Source organism: Uncinocarpus reesii, genomic scaffold (assembly GCF_000003515.1).
Source record: "Uncinocarpus reesii 1704 scaffold_2 genomic scaffold, whole genome shotgun sequence".
NCBI classification, from domain to species: domain Eukaryota; kingdom Fungi; phylum Ascomycota; class Eurotiomycetes; order Onygenales; family Onygenaceae; genus Uncinocarpus; species Uncinocarpus reesii.
The window spans coordinates 2,422,621-2,449,628 of record NW_003052499.1 but is presented as its reverse complement, the minus strand read 5'-3'; the positions used below and the strand labels follow the sequence as shown (position 1 = coordinate 2,449,628).

The window sequence follows — 27,008 nt, the reverse complement described above, 5'->3', positions numbered from 1 at the left end:
AATTACTGGGTCAGCCAATGACACCAAGAAACTTGTGTTGGATTTCCCATTTTCCAAGTACATTTCCTCCCACTGCATCTGGGAGATGTTGTTGTTATGATTTGAAGCTGGCTGGCAGCTTGGGGAGCTGAAGATAGCAAGATAGCTAGATAGCTGTGTTAGATAGTCTCAATAAAGTAATCTTTTACATTTGGAAATTCTTCTTACAATACTACATAGATCAATGTACAACAACCTGGTGACTATGTCAGAATTCTGAATGGGCAATAGCAACATAGCAGGATTCCATTACTGTAGGATTATGGTAACATAAGCTATGACACATATGATTGGATGTATGGTTATATTACTGTAATATTATGGTAATCAAAAAATCCATTTTTCTGGTATGGTGGAAAAAGCAGTATGAAGACACTGCTGAGACTCTTAGTGACCTCCGTCAGCTGTTTCAAATGAAAATGCAAAACCATGAGCTGTAACCTCAGCAGCTAAAACACAAACTCGGTGCCAAACTATTAACACATATCAGGTTATGGTATCCAATAGTGGTTGAGGCCGCCAAGCACACAGTTGTTCATGGGAAGTGCTGGTGTGATAGAGGATGATCCAGTGGAATGGAGGATGGTTGCAGAGTAACTAACTAGTGCTGCTGCTGCCTGGAAGAAACCTGCCCCAAGTCTAGCACCATGCAATGGAGACCTTGTACTCCGTACTCCGTAGAGTGTGAATAGACAGGCGATTCTGCATGCTGGTTAACTAACTAAAGAGTGAGTTTAAGCTTGACACACGGACCACCCAAAAATAATTTCCTGGAGAAACACAGGCTACAAACAGTTGAATCGACAACTCCCAAGTACCGGAATGAATATGTCCGAAACGACAGCCGCCGAGGCTTCGAAGCCAGTGCACACCATAATTCTCGATGCCGGGCCTCTGATCAAAAACGTCCCGCCCATTTCCACCCTCCTCGCTCAGTCCCACGTACTCCTCACCACCCCCGCCGTCGTCTCCGAAATCCGCGATCCAGATGCCCGCCAAAGAATAGAGACGCTCTACCTTCCTTTCCTCGAGCGACGGTCCCCCAAGCCCGAGAGTTTAAGGGTTGTTGCTGAATTTGCGCGAAAGACGGGCGATCGCGAAGTGCTGAGCCGGCCAGATTTGGAGATCCTGGCCCTGGCATATGAGGTGGAGTGCGAGAGGAATGGAGGCGATTGGAGGCTGCGAAAGGTGCCGGGCCAAAAGGGGATTAATGGTGCGCCTCCGACGAAAGAGACGCAGCCGGTGACTGAGAAGAGCGATGAAAAGGCGGAGATGACAGAAACTACAGATGGAACGGAGGCGCTGGCAACGGATGAGTCGGTTAACGATGTTACAAAAGTATTGGAAACAACAACATTGGAAAATAGCGATGATCAGACTGAACAGCGGACCGATCCAGTTGCTCGGTCGCCGTCTAATAACGTCGATGCAGAAGATGGCTCTGATGGCACCGACGAGAACACACAGGACGACGAAGGCTCGGATTCGGATGATGGCTGGATCACGCCGTCCAACATTAAGAAACGACAAGCCCGCGACTCAGCCAAAGTTGCCGGGTCTGCTGAAACCAAAACCATGCAAGTCGCGACCATCACGACGGACTTTGCAATGCAGAACGTGCTCCTTCAAATGAACCTCAACCTACTCTCTACCACCAATTTAGAGCGGATACGGCATCTCAAATCATACATACTTCGCTGTCACGGCTGCTTCTTTACTACCAGAGAAATGACCAAGCAGTTTTGCCCGCGATGTGGACAACCGACTCTGACTCGTGTCTCCTGCTCTACAACGGCGGATGGTGGGTTCAAAATGCATTTGAGAAAGAACATGCAATGGAATACTAGAGGGAATAAATTCAGCATCCCTAAACCTATTGCGGGTACTGCGAGCGGCAAATGGAGTGGTGATGGAGGTGGCCAGGGAGGTTGGGGATCAGAGCTGATTCTTGCTCCAGATCAAAAGGAGTATGTTCGGGCCGTGGCAGAGGAGGGGCGAAAAGCCAGGAGAGGTAGAGACCTGATGGATGAGGATTATCTGCCCGGCATACTGACCGGCGAAAGAAGTCGAACAGGCGGCAGGATCAAAGTGGGAGCGGGTCGAACAGTCAACTCGAAACGACGGAGGTGATTGGAGGGGGTTCTGTTCTGAGTTTTTGCAGCATTGTTTGGAGCATAAAAGTCATGACATTTTGATGATTGCGAAATATATTCAAGGTGTTTTCTTGGTATTCAAATCAAAGATGTATTCCCAGGACTAGGTATGGACAGTCAGATAACATCGACACATTCCCGCACCCCTCCCCATGTATGGTTAAACGCCGATTCGCCAAAGCTTGCCGTTAAAGAGTTTCACATTTTCGGTTCTATAGGAGCGCAGCGTCAGAAGGCATGAAAATATTCGGGCGTAAATAACGAGCATACCAGGTTGTTGCGTCAGGAGCAATCCGTAACGCTTTTTAAGTGTGACTCGGTGTCTATCGCACGGCGTTTGTGTCAGCCCATACTCCCAATTCGAAAAGAAGCGAAAGAATAATGAATACCTGGAATATTTATCATCAGGCGAGAATCTAGCCGGGTGTGCCGATTTTGTAACTTGGCCGTTCAGCACCTTCTTGAGGGTGTAGACACGCTTCCCCTGGTCGTCGAGAGTGTACATAAGATGCATGCTTGCGGGAGAGTTAGTAAGTCGGCATATATTCGCAAGATCGCGTTTCACTTACTTGACGATGGGTATCCAAACCAATCCTGCGCACTGTGGAAATAAGTTGCTGAGATCTGAGATTCCAATTAACTACCAGCTCGACAAAGTGAATTTCGATTTTTGGATTTTGGGAGCCCGGAATGCGGAGGATTGTTTCACCGGCCGCACCGTGAAAACTTCGTTCCCAACTTTCCGAAAGTCTCTTCTTCTTTGCTTGTCAACAACAGTCCACGCCGCGCGAAGACATGCAAGCCGGGCTCTTTTACAACTAATTATAATGACACTTTTTGACCTATAAATACAGCGTTTCTTTTTCTTGTTTTATAATTCATGTTGTCACAGATGCTCAGGCTATCTTCTGCTACTGTGAGTCAAGCCTTGCTCCCGTCTGATATCGCGGTCAACAGCCATCTACCCATGTTCCGATGATGACACCATTAGTAGCCTAGGCAATGGCACTGATTTCTAGCTGTTGACCCATGCTGGCTCTTTTAATAGACTACAACGGTATCTGAGGAACATGGCGCTGATTTATGTGTGCCTTGATGCTTTTTGAGAACTCAAAAAGGACAAGAACTCGAATACTAATTCTAAGTATTATAGAACTGCTTCATTTAGCACCATTATAGAGCCGATGGCTTCACCCGCTAAACTGAGTGCGAATGGCAGCGCCTCCCAAGCAGATGGGCAGAAAGATGCCACCAAATCGCGGGCGCCACGCCGGCGTCGACCTAATTACAAACACATACACCGCTTCCCATTACCTTTAACCGTCCATCCTCTGCCACCTTTGATACCCCATAACCCTTTGTCACTCATTAGCATTGCTCTTTCTTACCTTACATACCTCATTTCTCCACCCAAACATGAAATTTATAAAGCATATTTCGATGCTCCCACTTCCTCTGTTCATGTCACGGATCCAAAAACCATTCGTGCTCTATGGGAAATGGGCTTCTTTGGTAAAGGAAATCTAAGTAGGAGCGAGCCGACATGGCTGGATCGTGAAAAGAAGCGGAAAGGCTTGCTAGGAGTAGATACTAGCGAGGAGGCTACGGGAAACAGAAGAATGGAGCGTCGAGAGTGGAAGCTCGAACGAGCCCGAAAAGAGAAAGAAGCGGTCGCTGAGCAGCTCCGCGCTGAGGCTGCCGGTCTTCATGGAGAAGGCCATAACGCGGAGCATAACGCGGAGCAATCGCCTAGCACTATGACATCGCCAGACATTCGTGCCCATGAGTCTATCGAACACAGACTTAATGCTGTCTCGGGCTTGGCGCCATTGCTAGTCTCGGAATCTGTCAACAGAGAGGATAAGAAGCCGGCTGGCCATGGGACCAAAATTGTACGCTTCTCATCAGTAGTAGATACTAGAAAGTATGAGAAAGAAGCAATTTTGGGGGAACCGTCAAAGCTTGCAGAAGTCGATTCCTCGCAAATCATAGACGAGGAACATCTTCAGTTGTCCAATGAGGAAGCCTTTTTCCTTGTCTACGGCCTTGGGGTACTCCAGGTCTACGAATCTAATATGAAGTCTGCTATCTCCACTCCCCAACTTTTATCCTTGTTTCGCCGTCATTCCTATTTTCCACCACGAGATGAGTTCCTGCCGCTTGAGCCAGACGACCGGTTCATTGTCTCTTACGTTGCATACCATCACTTTCGCTCTCTCGGATGGGTGGTGCGTTCAGGGGTCAAATTCGGCGTTGACCTGCTCCTTTACAATCGAGGCCCCGTTTTCTCCCACGCGGAATTCGCGGTGGTCCTATTACCCGCATACGAACATCCATACTGGAGTGAGACCGAAGAAAGGCGGGCAGCGGTCACGAAGAAGTGCAGGCATACCTGGTGGTGGTTCCACTGTGTGAACAGGGTGCAAGCCCAAGTCAAAAAGACTCTAGTATTATGCTATGTGGAAATACCACCTCCTGCACCGGAGACAGAGGAAGATGGCGGTGAACTTGATATTGGAGCCTTACTTGAAAGATATGCCGTCCGCGAGGTGACGATAAGGCGCTGGGTCCCCAATCGGAGTAGGGATTGACGCTTCAGGCCTTGGGTGTGTGGTCGCTGTCAGGTCCTCTCCTGTTCTACGCAGTTAAATCCGGGGGCATAGGTCAATAATGTAAGTTTCCATAATAGCTTTATTTGAATTGGAATCCTATTAGTTGTTTCCTCACCTCAATCTCCATCAGGATACAATCTGAATACTCAAAATAAACAGCATAGCCCGTCCATATCACTATAATTAAGCCTCTTATCATCAAGTTATATCTGGGACATATTCCTGCTACTCAAGTGTCAATATGCCTATCGGAATGCTGATTTCTGAAGGATCAAACTTTGTCATATTACACTTTGATACAGCACTAGCCCCCTTTGGTCTGGCGCGGGCACTAGCTAAGTTGTGAATGAGTTAAATTACACTTTGTATTGTAACTTCAGTGTATCAACAAGACGCGCCGCGGACGAACGACAACCGCGACTGAGAGACTGTGGGAGAAGACGAAGCACTGTCTGCTCTGTCTTGGGCAATGGAGACACAGGATGACAGCCTTGATTTGACATACCTTAAGCAGGCAGCTTTAGGAATTGATGTGCGTATTGACACCACTGTCTTAATTGCTCGTTCCTGTGGTTTACAACTAGTTAACGCGCTGACCTTGTGAACAGGAACCTCTCTGGACAACCGCGAGAGCAACAGCTGAAGCCGAAAGGGGGCTTTCTGATGGAACTCACAAATATGGGACATTACAAATTGACCTTGTTGTCGCCGCGGAGATGGCTTCTAACCAACCAACCTTTGATGCGAGCGGCGCTCCTCTCTTCTCCTACCACCACGATGACAATCTTGACCCAACAAGACAGTTCTCTTCGCACACGGAGGCCTGGAACCGGATCCCTCGATTTCCAAATAAAGTGATGGATTTTACAGATAGCCCCCCGGGGGATACTCAGCTTGTTTCGCAGTCTGTATATGACAAGATCCTGAGGCAAGGGAATGGAGGAGCCGAGCAGTCGATGCCCGGCCCTGGGGAGGGGCCAGAAAATACTGAAGGTGCCATCACACAAAGGACTCTAGCTGAAGGAGATACGGGACACCTGGACCTCCTAGTTGATTTGGATGATACTGTACACAGGGCTAGTGAAGGAGGAATCTTGTCCTGTCATGATGATGAAGATTCTTCCCCGGCTCGTTACCAACCCTTCCCAGAATCTCAGCGATTTGTCGATTACACACCGCAACGAAACGCCACTACTGGCTTCAATGCTAGCTCTACTACCCCTTTACTGTCCAACAATCCTTTTTCACGTGGGAATAAAACACCTGCTGCTGTTATCTCACTCAGCCAGTTGTTTAATGCGACCCAGGGAGTGTCATCTCCATTGACAAATGCCCACCGTCCAGAACTATCTTCAGACATGCCGTCCCCGAACCTCCCAGTTCAAAGCCGCATAACAGCCACATCGCTATTCTCCCCTCTTCAGGCTATCTCGTCCGTTCCAGGTTCGGGCGTCGCCGAGCCGCAAAACCTCTATGTTTCAATTAAAGATTCCCAAGAGGCGAGAGCGAAATCCGAACGTCAGCTACCTTCCGGCTCGAATTTTCCCTCAGATATCACTAGCGATGACGATCTTTTCGCGGATGACCTATCGATTCAACGACGGTTACGTGAAAAGATTACCGAAAATGAAGTAAGAAGCAGTTTGAATCTGTAACTGCCGTATCAAGGCCGAGTTCTCGCAGGCAAAAGTCAGCTAGTATATCGTCAAGGAAAAATTCCCCAGACCCTAATCGTAAGGGTTTTCCGTCAACTCCCGACGACCGTACTGCCAACAAGACACTTCAATCTGAGACCTGGCCAGAGAGCGAACTAGAAACGGAACAAGAAGATGAAGAAATTAGCTCGAGGTTCTGTGGCTCCGGGGCCCCTGCAGTTGTTGGAGAGGATGATAAGGAAAATGCTGATAGTGGGCTCGTTCAACTGTCCGACCCGACTGTCCTAGCACATGACGCGCTATCACAGGCATTAGAAGTGGAAGACAGCGTTTTAAGCCCTCGAGTCAGGTTAAAAAGCCCCCCGAAGCTTGTCATTTGTCAATCTCAAACATCAAATCCCCACACTGAAGCTACAGTTCCTTGTGGGAGTGATGGCTCAGACTGTGAGAGGGTTTTGAACTCCCAACCATCTAACGAGGAAGTCGATGGTTCTCAAGCCGATGTCCCTACCTCTAGTAAAGATACTGAACTCTTACCCCAAACGTTGAATGCCAGGATGCAGGAGCCAAGCTCACCGGGCGCTAACACGCAAGTACCATCATCACCCCCTTCTCATATCAGTTTGCCCCTAGAGTTGCCAAATGATGGTACAAAGGCGATTCCACGACCGGAACCGTCGCCCGAAATTCCTGCATTTTATTCTCCTAGTCCTAAATCCCGATCTCTGCAAGCTATGGATATTACCAATCGAAGCCTTTCAACCCCCGAAGCTCGAGAGCGTCGTGAAGGCGAGACTGAAAAACGAACTCATTCTGAGACGGTATGCTTAGTGGAAAACAATGTCAGCGAAGATAAGCAAATTTCTTTCATTTCCGAAACGCCTGCTGCACGTTCTATCGAAGATAAAAGTCTCCAACACACAATACCGGAAACCAGTCCGGATAACCAGCTGATACCTTCTTCAACACCTATATACAATCGATCTCGATTGGCAAGCCACGACAATTCGCCCGGAAGCGAGGATGACTTACCCGCCATGTCCCACGTCACCTCCCAGAAAGATAGAAACTCCGGGACGGCTACGTGGCTCCGGAAGAACATGACCACTCGGTTTCAGTCGATCCTTTCAAGTCCAAGCGGCCGTCAACGGCGAAGTATGACCGATATTGCGTCAGACCAATCGCCGCAACAAATCGCCCCCGAAATTCAACTAGAGGACATCGATTTGTTGACTGCAGATGACAGAGCCTTTGATGAAGCAATTATTCACTCGGACAAGCATGTGGCGAAGAGAAGAAAAGTAAATAGTGGACTTGGAATCCGGGCTACTAAATTTGCTATCCCTCAGCCTTTGGGCCTCAGACGTGTTGATGAAAATTTATCAGGCCCTCTAGACGGAACCAGGAGTGAACCGGTCGGGGAAAACATTACGTATAGGCGTGTCGATACCGAACGTTTGCGGTCCCGAGTCAAGACCGGTCCCGCTTCTAGGAGTATCTGGGACCTGGTGGATTCACCACGACGAAAGGGACAAAGTCGCAAAGGCCTTGGGAAACCCTCAAAACCTATAAAACAACCAGTTCCTCCGAGCCAGCCCAATGGCAAGAAAAAATATGCGGTTGCACAAGCGGTTGTTATTTATAATCAATCAAGCTCTTCTCCTGCACCGACCGAAAAGATCACCTCGGATCCTCCAGTTGTCACAGAGAGCCCTGGACTACCCAAGAACAATTCTTTTGAGTGGTTCGATTTCTCTAACCAAGTTTTTGCATTTTTTAACGGGCAACCGCATGGTTACTACCCAGCCGCTTGCGTCGGCATGTCCAATGATGTTGGTCGTCATCGATATCTAGTGATATTTGAGGACTCGAATACCCCAGATGAAATAGATGCTTCCAGCGTAAAGAAACTTGACCTGAAAGTCAACGACATCGTGAAAGTATTCTCACTTGACTTGCCGAGAACTCCGTATCGCGTGGTGGGATTGGCAGATAAACTTGCTGTCAGTGCCCGGTTTCCTAAAGGCAGCTCTCTCCCATTGACTGATATCCACGGACATGCATCTGTGATTCTGGCGCCAAAACAAGGCCAAAAGCTACCAAATGGAGAACAAACTGTTACCGTGCCCATTTCTAGAATTTACCTCGACAAAAATTTATGGTCTCGGCTGGGAACACGGCCGTATTCCTTTCTCTCTTCTGCGAGTAACTCGACTTCGCGGTTCCAAACCCCTATGGATTGTGGCACAACTATTATTACTCCCGCTTTTACCCGTACTCCGCACATAGAGCCTTCAGTCCAGGGGATTTTCAGTGGTATGGCGTTCGCTATATCGTATACACATAATGAAAAAGAACTTTCTCGTTTGGACCGGTTGATCCGAAAAAATGGTGGTCAAATATTGAAAGATGGATTTGACGAGCTTTTCAATCTACCAAGCCCGTCCCTAGAGAACCAGAATCAAACCTTGCTCTTGACCTCCCGCGCAGAGCAGCTTGGTTTTGTATGTCTGATCACAGATAATTACTCCCGTCGCCCCAAATATATGCAAGCGCTTGCCTTGAGCCTTCCTTGCTTATCGGGCAGATGGATCGACCGTTGTCTCGCTAAAAACGAAATTATCGACTGGGTTCCATATTTACTCGCAGCAGGTCCGTCCATGGTCCTTCAGAGGGCTGTGAAGTCTAGGATTCTATCCCCTTATCCCGCAGCTACCGCCCAATTCGCTCAAGCCATACATGAACGACCTAAGCCGCTGGCTGGCCAATCCGTGTTTTCTATTTCGCATCGAGGAAATCATGCAGAGTCGAAAAAGTCCTATACGTTCTTCACTTATGCCATGGGCCCCGATAGGGTCGTCCATGTGCAGAACATGCAAGCGATCCTTGACTTGTTGACCCAAAATCATGGAACGGCTAACGGTGGAATTCAAGATTCGTTACCTGGTTGCGTTTGGATATACGCTGGGGACGAAGAAACAACAAGGTTGGTACGGAAGGCCCTGGTGTCCTTTCCCAGCTCGGCCACGCCCAAAGCCGGAAATGCTCGAGGCCGTGGTCGACCGCCGAAAAAGCGAAAGGAATCTTCGGGTGCGGATAATGCTAGTGTAAATGACAACGTTGATGAATATCTGGTTAACGACAGGAAAGTGAGAATATTGGATAACGAGTACATCTGTCAAGTTTTGATTTTTGGGGATTTGTTTGACGGATGGTCTGATATACAGAACAAATGTCACGAGGCATAAATAGATGTTATCCGCTTTATTACCATAGTCTCTGAAAGGTTAACTCCTCGTGTTGCCGGTACATAGCATCGCAAGATACTCAAATTCCAAGTAGTGCGGAGAGTTTAAATATTTCTGGAAGTGGCTAAATATGTTATCGCTGTGTAGCGTGTATAATTTGCAACTGTCCCGTAGAAGTGAATTGGCACGGTGCAATTCGTGTTTGTTGATTTACGCCATTCATGCGGAATGTGACAATGAATGTGGAATTACGTATCGTTGAGGAGAAAAATAGCAACGTATGAAAATTCCGAATGACCAATTGCATCTATGGTACAACAAAAAAAACGAACTTCTCGTAACTCCAGCAAAGGGAATAAAACTGTGATAGTAAGCCCCTTCCAAACTCGCTTTCCTAAATCATCTCTTTTTCGCCTTCGCTTTGCCCTTCTTCCGGTTCTTCAGCTCCTTCATCTGAGCCGCCCGCTTGATCTTCTCCGTCTTCTTTCTCCAGGCCGTCCACCGATCCTTTCTCCTCCACTCCGGCACCGTAATTCCAGCCTTGTCTGGGAGACGACCAATCTCCCAGTTGCCCTCACGGTACTGATATCCCGGCCTGAGTGGCGGCGACGCGCTCTTTCCCGGCACAACGGCTAGATCCTCAACTTGGCGCGGGGCCGCGAGCATGCCCAAGCGTCGCTTTGTAGGTGCATTTCGAGGGGTGGGAAGAACGTCGTCTCTCGCGAAAGCCACGCCGATGTATTTTCTCGTGGGATGTCGTTGCGGATCACGGTAGTACTTGACGTAGCCTGTTTCAGTAGCGTAGATGGTGTGATCGCGTCCGATACCGCAGTTTTCTCCTGGAAACCATTTGGTGCCCCGTTGGCGGAAGATGATGTTTCCCGGAATCACATATTGCTCGCCGGTCTTCTTGGCACCGAGACGCCGGCCGGGGGAGTTTTTGGAATGCGCATTGGCGGCACCCTGGGCAGCATGCGAGGCATAACGAAGTTGGAAACCGAGTAGCGACGGATGGTGCGAAGGTTTTGTGTGGGAGGAGGAGGAGACGGGTATCCGTGTGCGGAGGAATTGTGGTTGGTTATGAGGGTATTTTGCGGCTTGTGGAAGGAATGGGGCAAAGACGCTTTCGAGCACCCGCGAGGGTACTCGCAACTGAGGTTTGAACATCCCGTTCGACGACAGTAGCTTGGGACTCGACCCCTTCTGTGCATCCGGTGCCTCGATATCAAACCTGAAGCTGCGGTCCGCATGCAGATCGAGCAAAAAGCTAAAGTGTCACGTGACGCTCTTCTTGGCACAGGCTTGGCTGATGGCCGGTGGATTCAAGACAAGCTGGCCTGATGCCGGTCGAGACTCGCTCTCTCATGGATTGAATCTGCGCGTTTTGCCAGGTAGCTTCCGGAAACGATGGCTCGCCTTCTCGTCAGTGTCCTTTTGGGATTGCTCGTCTTCATTTCTACAGCCCACGCGCAGTTCCAATTCTTTGAGCAAATGTTTGGCCAGGGAGGGCAGCAACGTGAATCTCAAGAAAAACGAAATGTCCCAAGCGATAGCGCTTGGTATCAGAAAACCTATGATGGCGGTACGTATGGCACATCCGATTCTCCTTCGCTACAGCCGGCTAACGAATATGCCCTCAGCTCATTGTTTCAAGTACCTCTGCCCCGGAACGTTAGCATGCGTGGATTTCCCCCATCATTGTCCCTGCGCGCATCCAAAAGTTGAAGAAAAGTTTGAACTCGGCGAGGGAAGCGCGATCTGTATCTCACGGGGCGGATTCAAAGCTGGCGAAGCTGCTCGAAAAGTTGAGTTGGCACGGAAAGGCCTTTTGTGATTGTATCAATATGTATACTGGATTTGGCTTATCAGGAGTATGGGCGCTTTTCCGACTATTTTGCATTTCGAATTCTACGTATATCGACAATCGCTCAATCCTCGACATTTGGCAGGGCGCTGGAGGTTTGGGAAAGCCGGCACAGCGCTTTATGATATCTCTGCATTGGGCGTTGGATCATCAACGCCCTTTTCAGCAATAGAAGAAATACCAGACGTGTGGAAGTAAAGATCCTCATGATGGAAAAGTTGGCTAGATTTTCAGCGGCAGTTGTTCCGTAAATATACATTTCTCAGTCTTACAAGTTTCCACACTCTCCATCTTCCATAACAATTTCATTCACAAACTTCGTCAAGAAACGGTGATATAAATCGCGGCTCCCTCTCAGCGCCCACGTCGCTTTCGTCTCAACGAGCTACCTACTTCCAATCAGTCGTCAAATCCTGGGTGATGTCATCAATGTGGCCGAAACGAATAACACTCATCACTCCGTCCTGGTCGGCCTTCAGGACGGCACGGTCAACGCGAGACTCCCGATTCTCGCGCCGGCCGATACGAGATAATCTCTCTCGATCCAGTCGGCACACTAAAAGCCGCCTGTCAAGCAGTCGGTCGGGTGATAAATCTCCCGAATCAAACCAGTCCGGTCAACGAGCTAGTTCGTCGTCGCTTGACGCCCTCTCCTCCACTCTACATGACACGAATCCCCAGAATAACAGCCTACTCGCGCCTGTGCATATCCCAGAAGATCCAAGCGCTGTGCTCAAAGATGGACACCCGGCTACGAGGATACTGGCCAACTCTGGGCTCGTGGTCCAGAGGCAGCTTGAAATGATGAACGTCCTGCTGTACGTCTTCCGGGAGTGGCTTTAAACGGAGATTGCTGACGCGTGCTTAGGGGATTTGAGCAAGCGAACAGATATATGATCTTGGACGCACAGGGGAACCATGTGGGATATATGGCGGAACAGGAAACGGGAATGGGAAGCATGATAGGTCGCCAATTCCTCCATACACATCGACCATTCGTCACTCACGTCTTTGATGTACACCAGAATGAAGTACTAAGGGTAGGGTTACAGTTCTCCTTTATACAAATAAGAAACGGACAGCTGGCTAACTTAGGCAGTTCCATCGTCCATTTTCGTGGATAAATTCACGTATCCGAGTCTACGATCCTTTAGAAGCGGCGGATCGAACGCGATCTGGACCTGCGGGGTCTCAACTTATAGCTGGGCCTACAGGAGGCGTTGCGAGATTATCAACTTTGGATCATTCACAAATGCGAGTGGTTGGAGAAGCACATCAAGAATGGGCCTTGTTGCGACGCAAGTACAACCTTTTTCTTTTCCATGAGCCGCCAATACAGGAAACCAAACTCTCGACACAAGCCATATCCTTTTCAAGCTCCAATCTATCAAAACCCCAGCAGTTACAGGTATCTCTAGTTGGAGGCGGTCTATCGCAAGCCCGGCTTGCACAATTTGCCTATGTGGACGAACCCGTACTTTCATGGGACTTCTCCCTTCGCACTGCTAGCTCGCAACTGATTGGATCTGTAAACCGCAATTTCGCAGGATTTGCACGAGAAATCTTTACGGATACGGGTATATATGCTCTTCGTATGGATTCAGCCGGTTTGGAGGACCAGAGGCTGCGAGAGGAGACTGCACGAGCTCAAGCTCATCCAAACATTTTAGCTCCCAAACGGGCTGTACCACCACCGATGACCTTGGATCAGCGAGCAGTCATGTTAGCGACTGCAGTCAGTATAGATTTTGATTATTTTAGTCGACATAGTGGCTCTCATGGCGTGCTTCCGTATGGCATGATGGGACTTGGCGGCGCAAGCTCTGAAGGCGTGGCTGGCGGAGCGGCAGCGGGGATGGCAGGCGCAGGCACGATGGCAGGCTACGAAGCGATGAGGAGGGGATCTCCGACAGAACCAGATGTCGACCAACAGCCAACATCGCAGGAAGGGGATGTGAGTCCAGGCGAAAAGAGCTGGGGTGAACAAGGGCCTGGACACTGGGACGAACCCGTTGACGAAGAGAGTCAGCACCAAGATGGGTGGCCTGGTGAATCTGGGGATGGTGACGACTCGTGGTCAGACTTCTTCTGAGTATCACGGCATCTGAAGCATGTGTACTCTGTAACTGAAAAAAAAAGAAAGAAAGAAAAAGAAGAAAAGAAAAGGGGCAGTTACCGTGGAATCGTTTTCGTCTCAAAGCGACCGCCGGCCGCCGATTCTATTATAGTTCAGCATCTCGAATATAAGGCTGGCTGATGCAGGGTCACTTGCTCCGGAAGAGCCTTCATCAAAAAACTGCCAATATCAACTGCGATTGTTATCTGTGCTGCTCATCCACATTTTTATTGATTTCTACCAGCAATTGCCAATTAATAGCTCCTAATGATTGACCGTGCCCAGTCACCAACTATGAATACGAGCTTTCAGATCTGCAGCCACCAGAGCAGCCACCAACGTCACAATGGCCAAAGACATGCTGGACCAGTGGACCAGTGGACCAGTGGACTCAAGACCTTGAAGCTGATCCGCGCTTGGGTTTTCATGGCTGATCTAGTTCGTGAATGTGTAAAAACAGACGCCAATCAGCCATTGCTGATGTCAATTTGGACCATGCTATCACCTGCTTGTCGCAATGCCATGCATTGAATGCAGCTGAATCACCTTTCAAAAGGGTGCTCGTCGCCGCGCTCTCTGAAGCAACTAACTAGTTATCGGGGATGATCTCTGGCGGGAAACCTTTTAAAAGGCCGGGCCTTCTCCTTGGTGGCAGTTCGCTGAGATCATCTATTGTGCTGTACGTACTCCGTATTACCTGCTTTATTCGCATCGATTAACGACTAGCAGTGTTTGAAATGACCGGGCTGAAGAAAGACGTGGTGCCTTCCACCCATACGTTTCCAAATGACCCCCTTTTCCATCGACTTTCTCAATTGTCCATCGAGAAGACCGGAGTTTCCATCCATGATGAACACGGCGTCGATGCTAGCTATAGCGACTTGGTTCGTGATGTCATACACCTGCGTCGGGTCTTGCGCAAGCAGCTTCCTAGCACTTCGTTCGATGATAAAGGATGTTTGCGTCCTGAAGCCAGATACATAGCGTTCCTCGCATTCAATGGATACTACTTTATCGTGAGCTTCCTGGCCATTGTAGCTTTGGGAGGTGTTTGCGTACCGTTGGGTAAGCCCGGAAAGCCGTTCAAGGAAGATGAAGAGATGTTAATAGAAAGCTATCATAGGAACGACTGTTCGTCCGGAAGAAGCACTGTACTATTTGAATAAATGCAAGGCCACATCCATCCTGGTCGAATCTGGCACTCTCGACAGCGCTGTAAGGTTTAGAGAGTATTTTCGAGACCGGGCAGGCCGGAAGTTGAAGATAATTCGAATAACAAGGGGAAATCTGCGATTGAACCCATATCCCACGTTGGAGTTTGATGAACGTTTGATATTCTCCCCGACTGCGCCTTGCTTGGTTCTGTTTACATCTGGTACAACAAAACTGCCAAAAGGCGTTATCCTGCCGCGTCGGCTGTTTTATTGTCCGGATAGCATGATGAACTCGGAGGGCATGTTCTTGGTATCGAGCGCAAGACATTGGATTGGGGGTGCAACGGGCGTCTTATTTTCAGTGATTGATGGTCAAAAATTATATATCAAAGAGAGCGGATCCGGGCCTGCAAGCTATTGGAAAGTTTTCAAAGAGGGGAAAATCACACACACCAGCCTCTCTCCCGATAACCATGACAGGACTGATGGAATACTACAATGAGCATATCAGGGCCCTCCCTGCTGAAGAACGAGACAAATATGTCAACGGATTTCGGAGCCTCCAGGCGGTATACACGAGCGGTTCAGTGCTTGGTGCCCCCACCAAACGATTTTTCCAGGATTTGACGGGCGTATCAATTAGGAATGCGTATGGGTTGACTGAGATGGGCGGAGGAGTAATGGCCACTTCAGCTGGTTCAGACTGTTTGAAGGTGAGTGCCATGTCTGACTAGCGCCCATTCTACGAGCTTACCTTATGTGTCCTCCAGGGATGTATTGGTACGCCTTTGCCGGAAATAACAGTGAAGCTCTCCGGTGGTGACGAAGGCGAAATTCTCGTCAAAAGTCCAAATATGTTCCTCGGGTAAGGGCTCTGATAACGGTTGTGTTTTACTGGAAACCACTATTTACACCGCACATAGCTACGTTGATGATGAAACTGCCACTCGCGCCGCCATTGATAATGAAGGGTTTTTCAAGACAGGCGACTACGCTCGCCGTGTTGGGGATCGTTACTTTCTCGACGGCAGAGTCTCATGCGATTGTACGTTTTATCGTCAAGGTTTTCGTTGACAAGGGCTAACTCATGATGCGTGTTAAAGGGGTTCGGTTTCATGACTTTAAGATCCCGATCCTCGAGCTTGAACAGTGTTTGATGGATCTTCCGTATGTCTCTGAAGCCCATGTCCTTCCTGTATTGGACCACAAAGCCGGTGGCTTGGTTGCCGCGCTCGTTCGACCGCAAAAATCGGTTATCGTTGCTGGGAAAGTTCACGATATTACCCTTAAACGGATCCGAGACGATCTAGCTGCCGCTGATGTAATTGCATATAAACTACCTACACTTTTACGGATTCTCAAGCACGGAGAGCAGCTCCCTTTGACCGGGTCTGATAAAATAATAAAAAGGGAATGTCTCCGGCAATTCTTCGACATTTCTGGATACCTACCAGAGCAGTATGCGGTAGACGGCGTGGAATACTGGGGAAACAATTTTGATCCGGCTGCTCCCACACGCACAACCGACTGGGGAATGCTGTAACAGGCTTCTCAATCCTGAGTGGGACAGCCAACGGATCATGTAGATCAAGGTACCTAGCAAGATCCATGTTGGTTTTGATGATTGCGAAACAATGTTTTCTCAGCGTTCGCTCAGCAGACAGTTCCGCCGCTGAAACCTTTACAATTCTTCACTGGAAAGCATTTGATACCCTCGGTTGATAAGGTCAGCATGTGTTCCTGACATGGAACCCCCATGACTGGGATCGTGGGATCTACCGGTTGTTGGTCTTAGCGTATCTTGCTGAAACAACAAGTTCGTCTTGGGAGTGCGTCGCTGGCCCAGGCGTGTTGCATCATCAACGTCTTGGTGGTAATCACAGACCACCTCCCCTGAATATCTCCGCATGACTTCAATGTCCAAATACCGGGACAGGTTTGTTCCAAGGATCCTGGGTTGACCTCGCTGCAGAGGACGTTTCCTATATAGCCTCGATGGCCCTTTCTCATGCTGCATCAGTCCTCGCCATCCTTTCGGTATCTGCCATAGAAAAAAGTCGTTTTTTGTGTTTAACTCTGCCCTAGTTGGCCCTGCCATTCCTTTTCGAGCCATAATACTCACGTTCTTTTCCTCTCTCCTTCGGAAGCCTTTCCTTGTTACCTCTTAATTCACTCTTTGATATATTCATACAGGATGAAGTCCATCTTTTTCACCCTTCCACTGCTCGCGGCAATGGTGTCTGCGAGGGCGGTCACTCCAAGCGCAGCAGGCCTTGAACTCCCCGGCCAAGCTTGCGCGACAGAGCTTGCTAAGTGTGTTGAACGTGCTGTAAGTTCTGGAGATATTAATGGCTTCAAGTGCTTTATCGAGAACGGTAAGTTAACCCTAGGATATACGGGCGTGGTTTGCTGTGTTAGAGAGACTGATCGTTGTCGCAGACGCCTGCAAGGGAGGCATTATCCGCAGAGGTGGTGCCGCGATCCCTGAGCCTCCCACCCTTCTTGAAATTCCAGGGGCTCCCGCCTTTCCAGAACTTGCAAAGAAGATTATCGACGCTATTCGAGAGGTCATTGGTGGAAACACCGATGTTGATGTTGACGCCATGGGCAAGAAGATTGCCAGTAACATTTCCCGCCAACGGCTTCGATATCGGCACCTTAATCAACGAAATCATCAACGCACTTGACGGCAAGGCTGGCGGTATTGATATCGGTGCGATCGTTAACAAGATTATCAAGGCCATTGGGGGGATTGCTGGCGGTGCGGGGGTTCCTCCAGCGGGCGTCGACGTTGGCAAAATCACCAACATTATCCTCGGCTCGATGAAACACAGCCGGTCAGCTCAGGGACAGATTGACATCGGCCAGATCGTGCAGCTTATTACCAAGCTTCTTGGCAACGGGGGACCTTATGACTTGGGCAAAATCATCAACGAGATTATTCACGCTTTGAACGGAAAGGCCGGCGGACTCGATGTAGGCGCTATTGTCAACCAGATTATTGCGTTGATTATGTCCCTGAACAGCGGTGGCTTAGCCCGCAGGCAGGAGGTTCCCATCGACATTGGGAAGTTGATCCAGGTCATTATCGGAGCCATTGGAAGCGGCAACGGTGGCGACATTGATATAGGCAAGTTGATCCAGACGATCATTGATTTGATCCCCAAGGGCGGACGATAAGGGTTCCACGAATCCATCTTATTCCCCACCTGGTCTTGGTCTCTCAATTCCGGCGTTCATCGGACTCGAAAGATGTAAAGGCGGGCTTTAAGAATCGTGAAACTTTAGATGATTTTGAATCACTCTCTTTGGAATGATCTTATAGCACATAGGTCCCTTAATATTGTTTAACAAGCCTAATCAATCTTAATCAATCCCAAACCTGGATATCTTCATGATTCCTAGATATATCTTGACTTTAATAAGAGCAGTAATAATATATCAACCGAACAAACTTCGGATGAAAGCTGGGGCCGCCAAGCTCCATCGGGCCCCACCCATAAGGCTGGCCAATAAACCGGCGGCACCCCGACAATAAGCTCCCGGCTCTCGGCACGTCAAAATCGGGATCTCCCGGATCCGGGATAACTAGCCCATCGTCATCGCCAGCGCTATTAGTATTGATAATTTGATAGCTTCAATATCATTGATGCGTTCAGCCGTACATTTGCTCGGTTTTGCTCAAGTGCTTACTGTGCTTTATGTTCTGTGCATACACAGTAGCCTGTTAACTAACTAGTTGTAATTTGTGGTCCAGGCTTTGTATTTCGTGCAAGTCAGCTTCCTGGACAGGCTGGACTTGCCTGCATGCGCATTTTCAACATGGAGAAAAGGTATCAGGACCTCTTATTTTGATACTCTGGACATTCTATTTATTATTTATTACTCAAAGGATTTGAACCTGGCCGCAAAAGGACAGGACCGACAGATATGGTCACATGATGCTTTTCAGGTCCCTGTATGACTAATAATCCAAGCTTGACGGACTTTCGTTGTCCCATCATGTTCAGCTCGACTGCATCAACCATTGCAACGCCTTTCAGCGACATCGAAAGCGGGTAACATACTGATTATAAGATTATTTACTAGGATACGCCTCCACCCAGCTCTTCTAGTCTCTTTTCTATCGGAATAATCTACCTTCAGTCTCTAGACCCTTCCACCCCCCTCGCGAAAGACCCCGCTTCTCGGCTTCATGGCCTCATCCGTCGCGCAAAAGCGCTTATTTCACGAATACAAACTGCTCTCGACTTCTCCACCCGACGGAATCACCGCCGGGCCCGTTAGCGAAGATGATATGTTTATATGGGAAGCTTTGATCCAAGGCCCAGAAGGCACACCGTTCGAGGGCGGAATTTTTGCCGCCGAGCTCAAATTCCCAAAGGATTATCCGCTGAGTCCGCCTTCGATGAAATTCTTGGGCGGAGGGGTCTGGCATCCAAATGGTAAATGCCCTTCTGCCCTTACTCCCGGCCCTTTCCCTCTTACCCCCTGTGGTCTGAAGACGCAGAATGCATGGTGGGCTAATTGGATTCGATTACCTCTGTTTCTAGTATACCCGAACGGCTCGGTGTGTATTTCAATTCTGCACCCACCCGGCGATGATCCAAATCACTACGAGCACGCCTCGGAGCGCTGGAGTCCGATACAGAGCGTGGAAAAGATTCTGATCAGTGTTATGAGCATGCTGGCCGAACCAAATGACGAGAGTCCCGCGAATGTCGAAGCTGCCAAGATGTGGAGAGAAAGGAGAACAGATTATGAGAAAAAGGTTAGAGAGGAAGTGCGACGGAGCTTAGGGCTTTAAAATATACCTCTCTTTGAAAGATCTCCGAGTATCTATGGGATGTCACGACGTCAGTTGTACTCTCTGAGCTATCAACTGATTACCCTATTCACAGTTTCGCGACTGAGCGCCTATAAATACGGACTTTGAGGGACCTGAGTCAGGCCCTAAATGACTTCCACTTGAGGGTCAGGGTCTCAACATTCTCTAGATGAATTCTCTCAGCTTCCTGTTAAGCCAGCATTCGATACCTCCGCTCTGTTCGTATAACACCTCAATTTCCGCCTTCGCATTTAGCATCAACATCCTTTGCAATTCTAGCCTCCATTCCGGCTCCTGATCATCTGAGAAAGTTGGACTTTTCGATAGCATTGCTTGGGCTTTTTTTCTGTCGCGAGGGGTTAATGGGATAAGCGGGAAATCAGCCGTTTCCTTTCCACTAACGGCAATATCAGCGGCCCTCAGACCTAGCCATTCGATACCCGGAACGTTAAGTTTTGCATTCTCATGGATTTGGGCTATGGATCCGTATTTGTAGGTTGACATAATTGCTATCCCATCCGGATCGCTATCCACCAGGATACAGGTTGGGATGCATTGTTGGACGGGTTGAAAGTTTTTCTTATTTGCTTGCGAGAAAATGGTTTCCCATACCAGACGTAAAAAGGCTCTAGTGGATAAATCTGGATAGCCTTTGCCCTAACGCGACATGTATTAAGATTTGAATTTCTAGCGGCCTACAATCTTTAGTAGGGTCCTTACTGTTATCAGCATACCTCCACCAGCAGTCGACGATTTGTGGTAATTCGAAGTCACTAAACGGTGGAAAACAGCCTTTATTCGTTAGGCCAATTATGCCTCCGGGAGCATATAAAGCCTACCCTCTGTTTTTGGGGAGCATCTTACCTCCTTCTCGATCACTAGGACCCATCGAACACCTGATAAATCAAGTTCCGCGATCTCGTCAACTCTTGGTATAAGAATTCCCTGTCAATTGGTTAGTAGAGTTTTAAAAACGTAGGTGTTGCATGGTAGAAAGTCCAATAACCTCAGCGTGCTCTCCAACGTTCAGAACATGTCCATTCTGGAGACAAATCTTATAACAGCCAGCAGTAAGGCCTATTGCTGCCGCTGCCTATTCAACTCTATTAGTACTTTAGAGAACTAGGCATGTGCGAAAGCAACAAACCACATGTAATGCAGGGCGGCCCACTCCGATAGTATAGGCAATATCGTCGATGTATGTATCGACCAATCTCTGAGAGCCGAAATACGCTGGATCGAGGTAGTATATGTCTCTTTTGGAGGCGACGAATTGGCCATGGATGGCTTCCGAGATATGCCCAAGAATACGCACAACAACGCCTAGGGATTGTCCGCGACGTCAAAATGTCTCTATCATCACCGGCAATAAAGCGCGTTCCGAGCGAAGGTGATTTTGATTCCTCCCACTGTTGCACGGATTGACTTACCAAAAGCCCATGCTTCCCTCGCTGTCTTGCCTGGCCAAGAATACGTAACGACGCATTCTCGCCCATGCCCATTTGCCTGTAATGCCCCGGTGGCTACATTTAGCGAGCAATTAGCGCGCGTAGGCCGACGTTTCAGCGTCAGTGATGGCCGCCCATCGGGCTTTGATAGTTCATCGACAACGGAACTAAGTTGGGCCTCGAGGAACTGTTTGACTTTGTCCTCGTCGTGACTGTTAGCACTGGCGCCTGGACATTCTCCAGTCATAGACATCGTGTAAGAAAGAAACGAGCCAACATGGGATATTGGCTGTGCTTCTCGTCGACGGTGTGCGAGGGATTTCCCCTTTTGGCATGCACGTGAGCATCCATTTATCTAGAATGATAGCGACAGAGTATTCGATGGGTATCAAGGGCCCACGGCGTGACACTTTGGTACCATCATCTAGCATTATCTCTAGCTAGGCCATTGATTTCAATGCCATCGGCCTTTTCCTTTAATGTTTTCAGTTTGTCGACAGTCATGTTCTCCTCCGAGACGAGCTCTTAAAGCGCTGACTCAGCAGAATCAAATCACATGCTTCCCCTATTTTGATGGTTGGGGTTGACGAATGTTGCGGCCTGCGCGGCGCGCATTCTCCTCAGTATCATCATCAAGTTTGAAGCTGGGACTGTTTGCAGTGCCTGCGGAGAGTCAAGATGGAACCCAAGGGCGTGAGGCAGCCCAATGGCTCCGGGCCGCCACAAGACAACGGAAAAACCGATTATTCAAGATGGAGATTGCGGTCCGATGAAGGGAGGCACACATGGCACTATTTGAAAACAGACAAGGAGGTGGAGGAATGGCCCCAGACTATAGCCGATAAATATCATTTGGGTCTTCCCACAGTTGGTGCTGTCCATGAATATGCAGCTGTTCGTAGCTAACCGTTCGACAGGGACTTCCCGAACTGCCTCACCCCAAAACTCCTCTAGATGCCGCTACGAACGGATTATCATTCTTCTCGCACTTGCAATTGCCTCAGGGTCATTGGGCCTGTGAATACGGAGGTCCTATGTTTTTGCTTCCTGGGCTGGTTATCACCTGGTACGTGACCAAAACGCCCGTCCCTCCGGAGATTGCAACCGAGATGAAACGATACCTATTCGCACGACAGCACCCAAAAGATGGTGGATGGGGTCTCCATATTGAAGGACATAGCTCCGTGTTTGGCACGGCATTGAACTATACTGCTTTGCGCCTCCTTGGAGCTAGCTCTGAGGACTCAAAAATGATCAAAGCCCGCGGTTTGTTGCACAAGTTGGGCGGCGCAGTGTACGGTCCTCACTGGGCGAAATTCTGGCTCAGTGTCCTAGGTGTGATGGATTGGGATTGCGTCAACCCGGTGCCGCCAGAACTATGGTTAGTTCAATGCCCACCCGCCGTGCAGCTAAGATCCCTGTTAACATTCTTCAATAGGCTAATGCCCGATTGGGTTCCGTTTGCTCCATGGCGTTGGTGGATTCATATGCGTCAAGTATTCCTGCCGATGACTTATGTTTACTCGAAACGGTTCTCGTACCCCGCGGACGACCTCACGAAACAATTGCGCGAGGAGTTGTATACCCAGCCATACGAGTCTATCAACTTTGCTTCCTACCGAGGCTCGATCGCAAAGGAGGATAACTACTATCCCAAGACATGGTTGCTGAATTTTCTTTTCTGGTTTTTGGCAAATGTTTGGAACGTCTATCTCCGTTGGCCAGGTCTAGTCAAAACAGCGGAAAATTGGGTGTGGTACCTGATTGAGCGTGAAGATGAAAATACCGATTACGCCGGGTTAGGGCCGGTTAACGCCCCCATGAATACTCTCTGTTGTTATATCCATGATGGCCCTGGGAGCTACTCGGTCCGCCGTCACCTTGACCGTCTCCAAGACTACTTGTGGATGAAAAGCGAAGGAATGCTTATGAATGGGACCAATGGTGTCCAAGTATGGGATACTGCTTTTATAGTACAAGCAATTGTTGTAGCAGGGTTTGGGAATGATCCGAAATGGCGACCAATGCTTCAAAAGGCTCTAGAGTTTCTGGACGACCATCAAATACGGGAAAATGTTCCAGATCAAGAAAAATGTTATCGCTTCCGAAGAAAGGGGGCTTGGCCCTTCAGCACCAAGGTTCAAGGCTATACCGTGAGCGACTGCACCGCGGAAGGCCTCCGATCGACACTTCAGTTGCAGAATCAACTCGGGTTCCCTGTTTTGATATCAGACAGACGTTTACAGGATGCCGTAGACACACTACTGGAGATGCAAAATGATACTGGCGGTATCTCGGAATATGAGCCCAGAAGAGCTTCTCCATACATCGAATTCCTTAATGCTGCCGAAGTTTTCGGTGGGATAATGATTTCCTACGATTATCCTGAATGCACGACGGCGACTATCACCGCCTTATCATACTTTAGCAAGTTCTATCCAGATTACCGGGCGGACGATATAAAGCGGGCTCGCGATAAGGCTGTTGAATATATCCGTCGTGTTCAACGGCCTGACGGAAGCTGGTACGGAAGCTGGGGAATTTGCTTCACGTACGCGGCCCTATTTGCGCTTGAGAGCCTTGCTATGGTGGGCGAAACCTACGAGACCAGTGAAAGAGTTCGTCGCGGATGTCAGTTCCTACTTGACAAACAAATGGCTGATGGCGGCTGGGGCGAATCATACCGTAGCTCTGAATCAAAGGTTTATACTCACTCCGAGACGTCGCAAATGGTACAGACTGCTTGGGCATGCCTTGGGTTATTGGAAGCGGGATACCCGGACAAGGAACCACTTCGGAAAGCAATGAAACTGATGATGTCAAGACAGCAACCAAATGGCGAGTGGCTACAGGAAGGTATCGAGGGTGTTTTCAACCAGTCGTGGTAAGTTGTGGCTGTACTTTTCATGACAACATGAGCCCTAACAAGCTTTCCTAGCATGATCTCCTATCCGAATTACAAGCTTTACTGGCCGGTTAGAGCCCTTGGGCTTTACGCAAAGAAGTTTGGAAACGAAGAAATTATATGATTTAATCTTCAGAGACTGCCTCCGCGCAGCCTTACTTCTGGGTCTTTATAGATATACGATATTTAATCTGTACAATATAATTCGGGGCTTTACGTCCTTGTTTCAAGGGCTTCTATAAAGCAAGCAGTTTCACGGAAATAAGCCATCATTGTGCATTTGTAGCTGCTGCTGTGAAACAGCATTCTCCCATCTTCCATGAACTTATTATATTCTTCCATGCCGCCCGCTCCGTCCCGGATCACGTGGAGGAACAACAGCTCCATACCGGAAAAATGGATTTTTTGAATACCGTCAGATTACCATTCATCCAATCCAATACATAGATTCCATGCCAAGAATGTAGAACCCACATAGAAGCTTGTGAGATCAATGTTTAAATCAGAAATCCATAGAAAGGGTCACCTACATAACTATTTGAAATGTGTGAGTTTGGAATTCCAATCAGGAAGGAAGAATGATGCCATTGGTAAAAACTATTTTAAAAATTCTTCCACCCACCCACCTGAAGATAAAAACAGAAGAATAAAAATGAGAACCCATCCACTCATTCACTTAAAAACAAAAACACAAAAAAATCAGTTCTTCAGAATAAAATTATACTTCTTCTAAGTCTTCTTCATTTCTTCATCTGCTAAAATGGACTTGAAGCTGACTGAACTTTCAGCAGGGGTGAGAAGAGATGACAACAGCACAATAAACATAAAGAACTGTAACAGAGACAATGAAATTCACTTCATGATTTCTTATAGAGTCTCAAAAATCTGACTGAAGCCAGATGCAGCTGACAGCACACCATCAAACAAGATACAGAAGACTGAAGTTAATGTCATTTAAGAGAGAAGAGTGAGACAAGCAGACTTTACTGACAGACTGACAGTGGAACTTTCAATCTTTCTTTTTCTTTATATACTCTGTCAGTATAATTCATTATTTACAGAATGCTGAACTACTCACACCATCAGCAGAAACACTTTTAATCTTCTTTCAGAAAGCTGTGATATTGCTCTTAAGAGAGTCAACTTTAGTTTCAATTTGCTATTCAAATATATCAGTACAATTTGGCTAACAAACATATAGTGTGAGGAGCTAGATTTAATGGATGTATAATCAAAACAGAAATGAGCTACTAGTGTAGAGGATATAAGAAAATATGTGGTGGAAGCAAGTATATAGTATATGCTATAAGTAGATAGAGCTCATCACTGACCTGTGTAAGAATGAGGACAGTGTTGAGAAATTATATACAAGCAAGATGTGTGCTACTAAGATTTAAAAAGTCTAGTGTTAGAGTCTGGCATGACAATTGTCTCTCTGTTTGTTGAGAGCTGTTCCTGACAATTATTATAGTTTATAGATGTTGCTATCAGTATAGTATTAGATGTTGGTATTTAATTGTTCAGCTGCTTGCAATATTATTGGGTGGTGGGTAGCTTGAGTGATGTTGTGCAGTTGTGGTGTGGGTGTGGGTGTGACACAGTGGTGCTGGTGTGGTGAGGTAAGCAGAGTGGTGAGATAAGTGGTGGTGATGTAAGTGAAATGCTGATGTAAGTTGAGTGAGTCACACATGATGTGTTGAGATGAATACTCTCATTAAGCTGAAAGTGTCTTTTTCTAATTGAAGTTAGCACTATATCAGAATAAACAATAAAGAATATTTGTGATCTGCTGCACTTCTTTCTCTTCTCTTTTTCTTTCTGTAACATCATTACTTTGAAAAAGTGTTTTTATCTGTGTCTGTCTGTCTGCTGTTGCTTGCCTGTCTTTCTGCCATCATGACTGAATCTTTTTTTTTGTGAGTCTCATTAACACATCAGATGTAGAATGATGGACATTCTATGTTGTGAATGAGTTGTTTTGCTGGTTTTGCTGCTTGTCACATGCAAGTTACTGCTCTGATGCAGTAGTTGACTTTGTTATGATATCTGATCTTTATGACTATTTCTGTTGTTGCTTTTGATGTTGTATTCTTGCTGATGCAGTGTCAATGCTGTTTGTGGTGTTTCATGAACTTTTTGTTGCTGTAAATGCTTTTATTTTATTATTTTGTTACTGTCTTTGTATTTTTTGACAAGAACTTGTTGTCATTTGTATGAATTTTTTGCTTACAATGCTGTTGCTGACATGTTTATTTGATGTGAGTATTAACTGTTTACTAACATACTGTTTGTTAATAGATGTATTCTGTGCATCTGCTGTCTCTTCTGCTATGAGGACTCTGATTTTTTCTGTGCTGTTCTTTCAGAGAGAGAGAAGTGTGAGAAATGCTGCAAGACACATTATCTCTGCATTTCTGTATGTGCTGCCAGCAAGTTCTGTTGATAAATATAGCACTGATGAGTGTATGTTAATAGACAGAGAATAGTAAAACTCTTCAGCAGATTATTAATCTCTGTAATCTGATCTTCTTCAACAGAAGATTGAGTTGTGTTGTTCAATCTGACTGCAACAAGCTTCAACAGCTTATTGCTGAACTTAATTGATTTGTGACTCTGATGCAATTTCAGAAAGCTCAGATAGCTGCTTTTGCTGATGTTGCTAGATGCTGTGTGCTGCAGACTATTCAATCTGATGAGACTGTCAATAATTTCAATAATAATTACTTCTCATCTGTTATCTTCATCTCTGCCTCCTCCACCATCTGGGATGCTGATAGTGATGATGATGATGATGATGATGATGATGAAAGTGCCATTAATAAGAATGATGTTGACTCTTCTTATGAGAGAAGTCATACTGTATCAGAGAACTCTGACAGCAGAGCTGTTGCCTCTAGCAATGTATAATCTCAGACAGTGCTGCAGTTGCAGTGGTTGTTCTGATCTGGTGTGGGACTTGTGATTTTGTCTCTGAGTGATGTAGGTC

At 47.6% G+C, this 27,008-nt stretch overlaps 11 protein-coding genes across 11 annotated transcripts; 8 read left to right on the top strand and 3 right to left on the bottom strand.

Annotated features, from left to right (window-relative positions):
• Window positions 1–867: 867 nt before the first annotated feature.
• Window positions 868–2,234, top strand: UREG_03801 (uncharacterized protein; the record flags this gene model as incomplete). The annotated part of the gene is made up of 2 exons (XM_002544238.1): window positions 868–2,006; window positions 2,114–2,234. 2 exons carry the CDS (start codon window positions 868–870, stop codon window positions 2,232–2,234), a joined length of 1,260 nt encoding a protein of 419 aa, XP_002544284.1.
• Window positions 2,235–2,352: 118 nt separating this feature from the next.
• Window positions 2,353–2,706, bottom strand: UREG_03800 (H/ACA ribonucleoprotein complex subunit 3; the record flags this gene model as incomplete). The annotated part of the gene is made up of 2 exons (XM_002544237.1): window positions 2,353–2,515; window positions 2,582–2,706. 2 exons carry the CDS (start codon window positions 2,704–2,706, stop codon window positions 2,353–2,355), a joined length of 288 nt encoding a protein of 95 aa, XP_002544283.1.
• A 670-nt stretch (window positions 2,707–3,376) lies between these two features.
• UREG_03799 (uncharacterized protein) lies at window positions 3,377–4,783 on the top strand (the record flags this gene model as incomplete). The annotated part of the gene is made up of 1 exon (XM_002544236.1): window positions 3,377–4,783. One exon carries the CDS (start codon window positions 3,377–3,379, stop codon window positions 4,781–4,783), a length of 1,407 nt encoding a protein of 468 aa, XP_002544282.1.
• Window positions 4,784–5,520: 737 nt separating this feature from the next.
• Window positions 5,521–9,070, top strand: UREG_03798 (uncharacterized protein; the record flags this gene model as incomplete). The annotated part of the gene is made up of 3 exons (XM_002544235.1): window positions 5,521–6,435; window positions 6,543–8,963; window positions 9,047–9,070. 3 exons carry the CDS (start codon window positions 5,521–5,523, stop codon window positions 9,068–9,070), a joined length of 3,360 nt encoding a protein of 1,119 aa, XP_002544281.1.
• A 1,036-nt stretch (window positions 9,071–10,106) lies between these two features.
• UREG_03797 (uncharacterized protein) lies at window positions 10,107–11,649 on the bottom strand (the record flags this gene model as incomplete). Its single annotated transcript, XM_002544234.1, has 2 exons — window positions 10,107–10,944; window positions 11,477–11,649. 2 exons carry the CDS (start codon window positions 11,647–11,649, stop codon window positions 10,107–10,109), a joined length of 1,011 nt encoding a protein of 336 aa, XP_002544280.1.
• Window positions 11,650–12,000: 351 nt separating this feature from the next.
• Window positions 12,001–13,663, top strand: UREG_03796 (uncharacterized protein; the record flags this gene model as incomplete). Its single annotated transcript, XM_002544233.1, has 3 exons — window positions 12,001–12,389; window positions 12,440–12,611; window positions 12,671–13,663. The coding sequence occupies 3 exons, from the start codon at window positions 12,001–12,003 to the stop codon at window positions 13,661–13,663; spliced, it is 1,554 nt and encodes a 517-aa protein (XP_002544279.1).
• A 1,651-nt stretch (window positions 13,664–15,314) lies between these two features.
• Window positions 15,315–16,384, top strand: UREG_03795 (uncharacterized protein; the record flags this gene model as incomplete). The annotated part of the gene is made up of 4 exons (XM_002544232.1): window positions 15,315–15,554; window positions 15,612–15,706; window positions 15,765–15,886; window positions 15,945–16,384. 4 exons carry the CDS (start codon window positions 15,315–15,317, stop codon window positions 16,382–16,384), a joined length of 897 nt encoding a protein of 298 aa, XP_002544278.1.
• Window positions 16,385–17,035: 651 nt separating this feature from the next.
• Window positions 17,036–18,021, top strand: UREG_03794 (uncharacterized protein; the record flags this gene model as incomplete). Its single annotated transcript, XM_002544231.1, has 2 exons — window positions 17,036–17,170; window positions 17,281–18,021. The coding sequence occupies 2 exons, from the start codon at window positions 17,036–17,038 to the stop codon at window positions 18,019–18,021; spliced, it is 876 nt and encodes a 291-aa protein (XP_002544277.1).
• Window positions 18,022–19,036: 1,015 nt separating this feature from the next.
• UREG_03793 (ubiquitin-conjugating enzyme E2-18 kDa) lies at window positions 19,037–19,648 on the top strand (the record flags this gene model as incomplete). Its single annotated transcript, XM_002544230.1, has 2 exons — window positions 19,037–19,286; window positions 19,395–19,648. 2 exons carry the CDS (start codon window positions 19,037–19,039, stop codon window positions 19,646–19,648), a joined length of 504 nt encoding a protein of 167 aa, XP_002544276.1.
• Window positions 19,649–20,048: 400 nt separating this feature from the next.
• On the bottom strand, window positions 20,049–21,370 carry UREG_03792 (uncharacterized protein; the record flags this gene model as incomplete). Its single annotated transcript, XM_002544229.1, has 6 exons — window positions 20,049–20,066; window positions 20,282–20,326; window positions 20,390–20,461; window positions 20,534–20,614; window positions 20,817–20,992; window positions 21,100–21,370. The coding sequence occupies 6 exons, from the start codon at window positions 21,368–21,370 to the stop codon at window positions 20,049–20,051; spliced, it is 663 nt and encodes a 220-aa protein (XP_002544275.1).
• A 425-nt stretch (window positions 21,371–21,795) lies between these two features.
• On the top strand, window positions 21,796–24,146 carry UREG_03791 (lanosterol synthase; the record flags this gene model as incomplete). Its single annotated transcript, XM_002544228.1, has 4 exons — window positions 21,796–22,011; window positions 22,035–22,498; window positions 22,556–24,001; window positions 24,056–24,146. The coding sequence occupies 4 exons, from the start codon at window positions 21,796–21,798 to the stop codon at window positions 24,144–24,146; spliced, it is 2,217 nt and encodes a 738-aa protein (XP_002544274.1).
• Window positions 24,147–27,008: the final 2,862 nt, after the last annotated feature.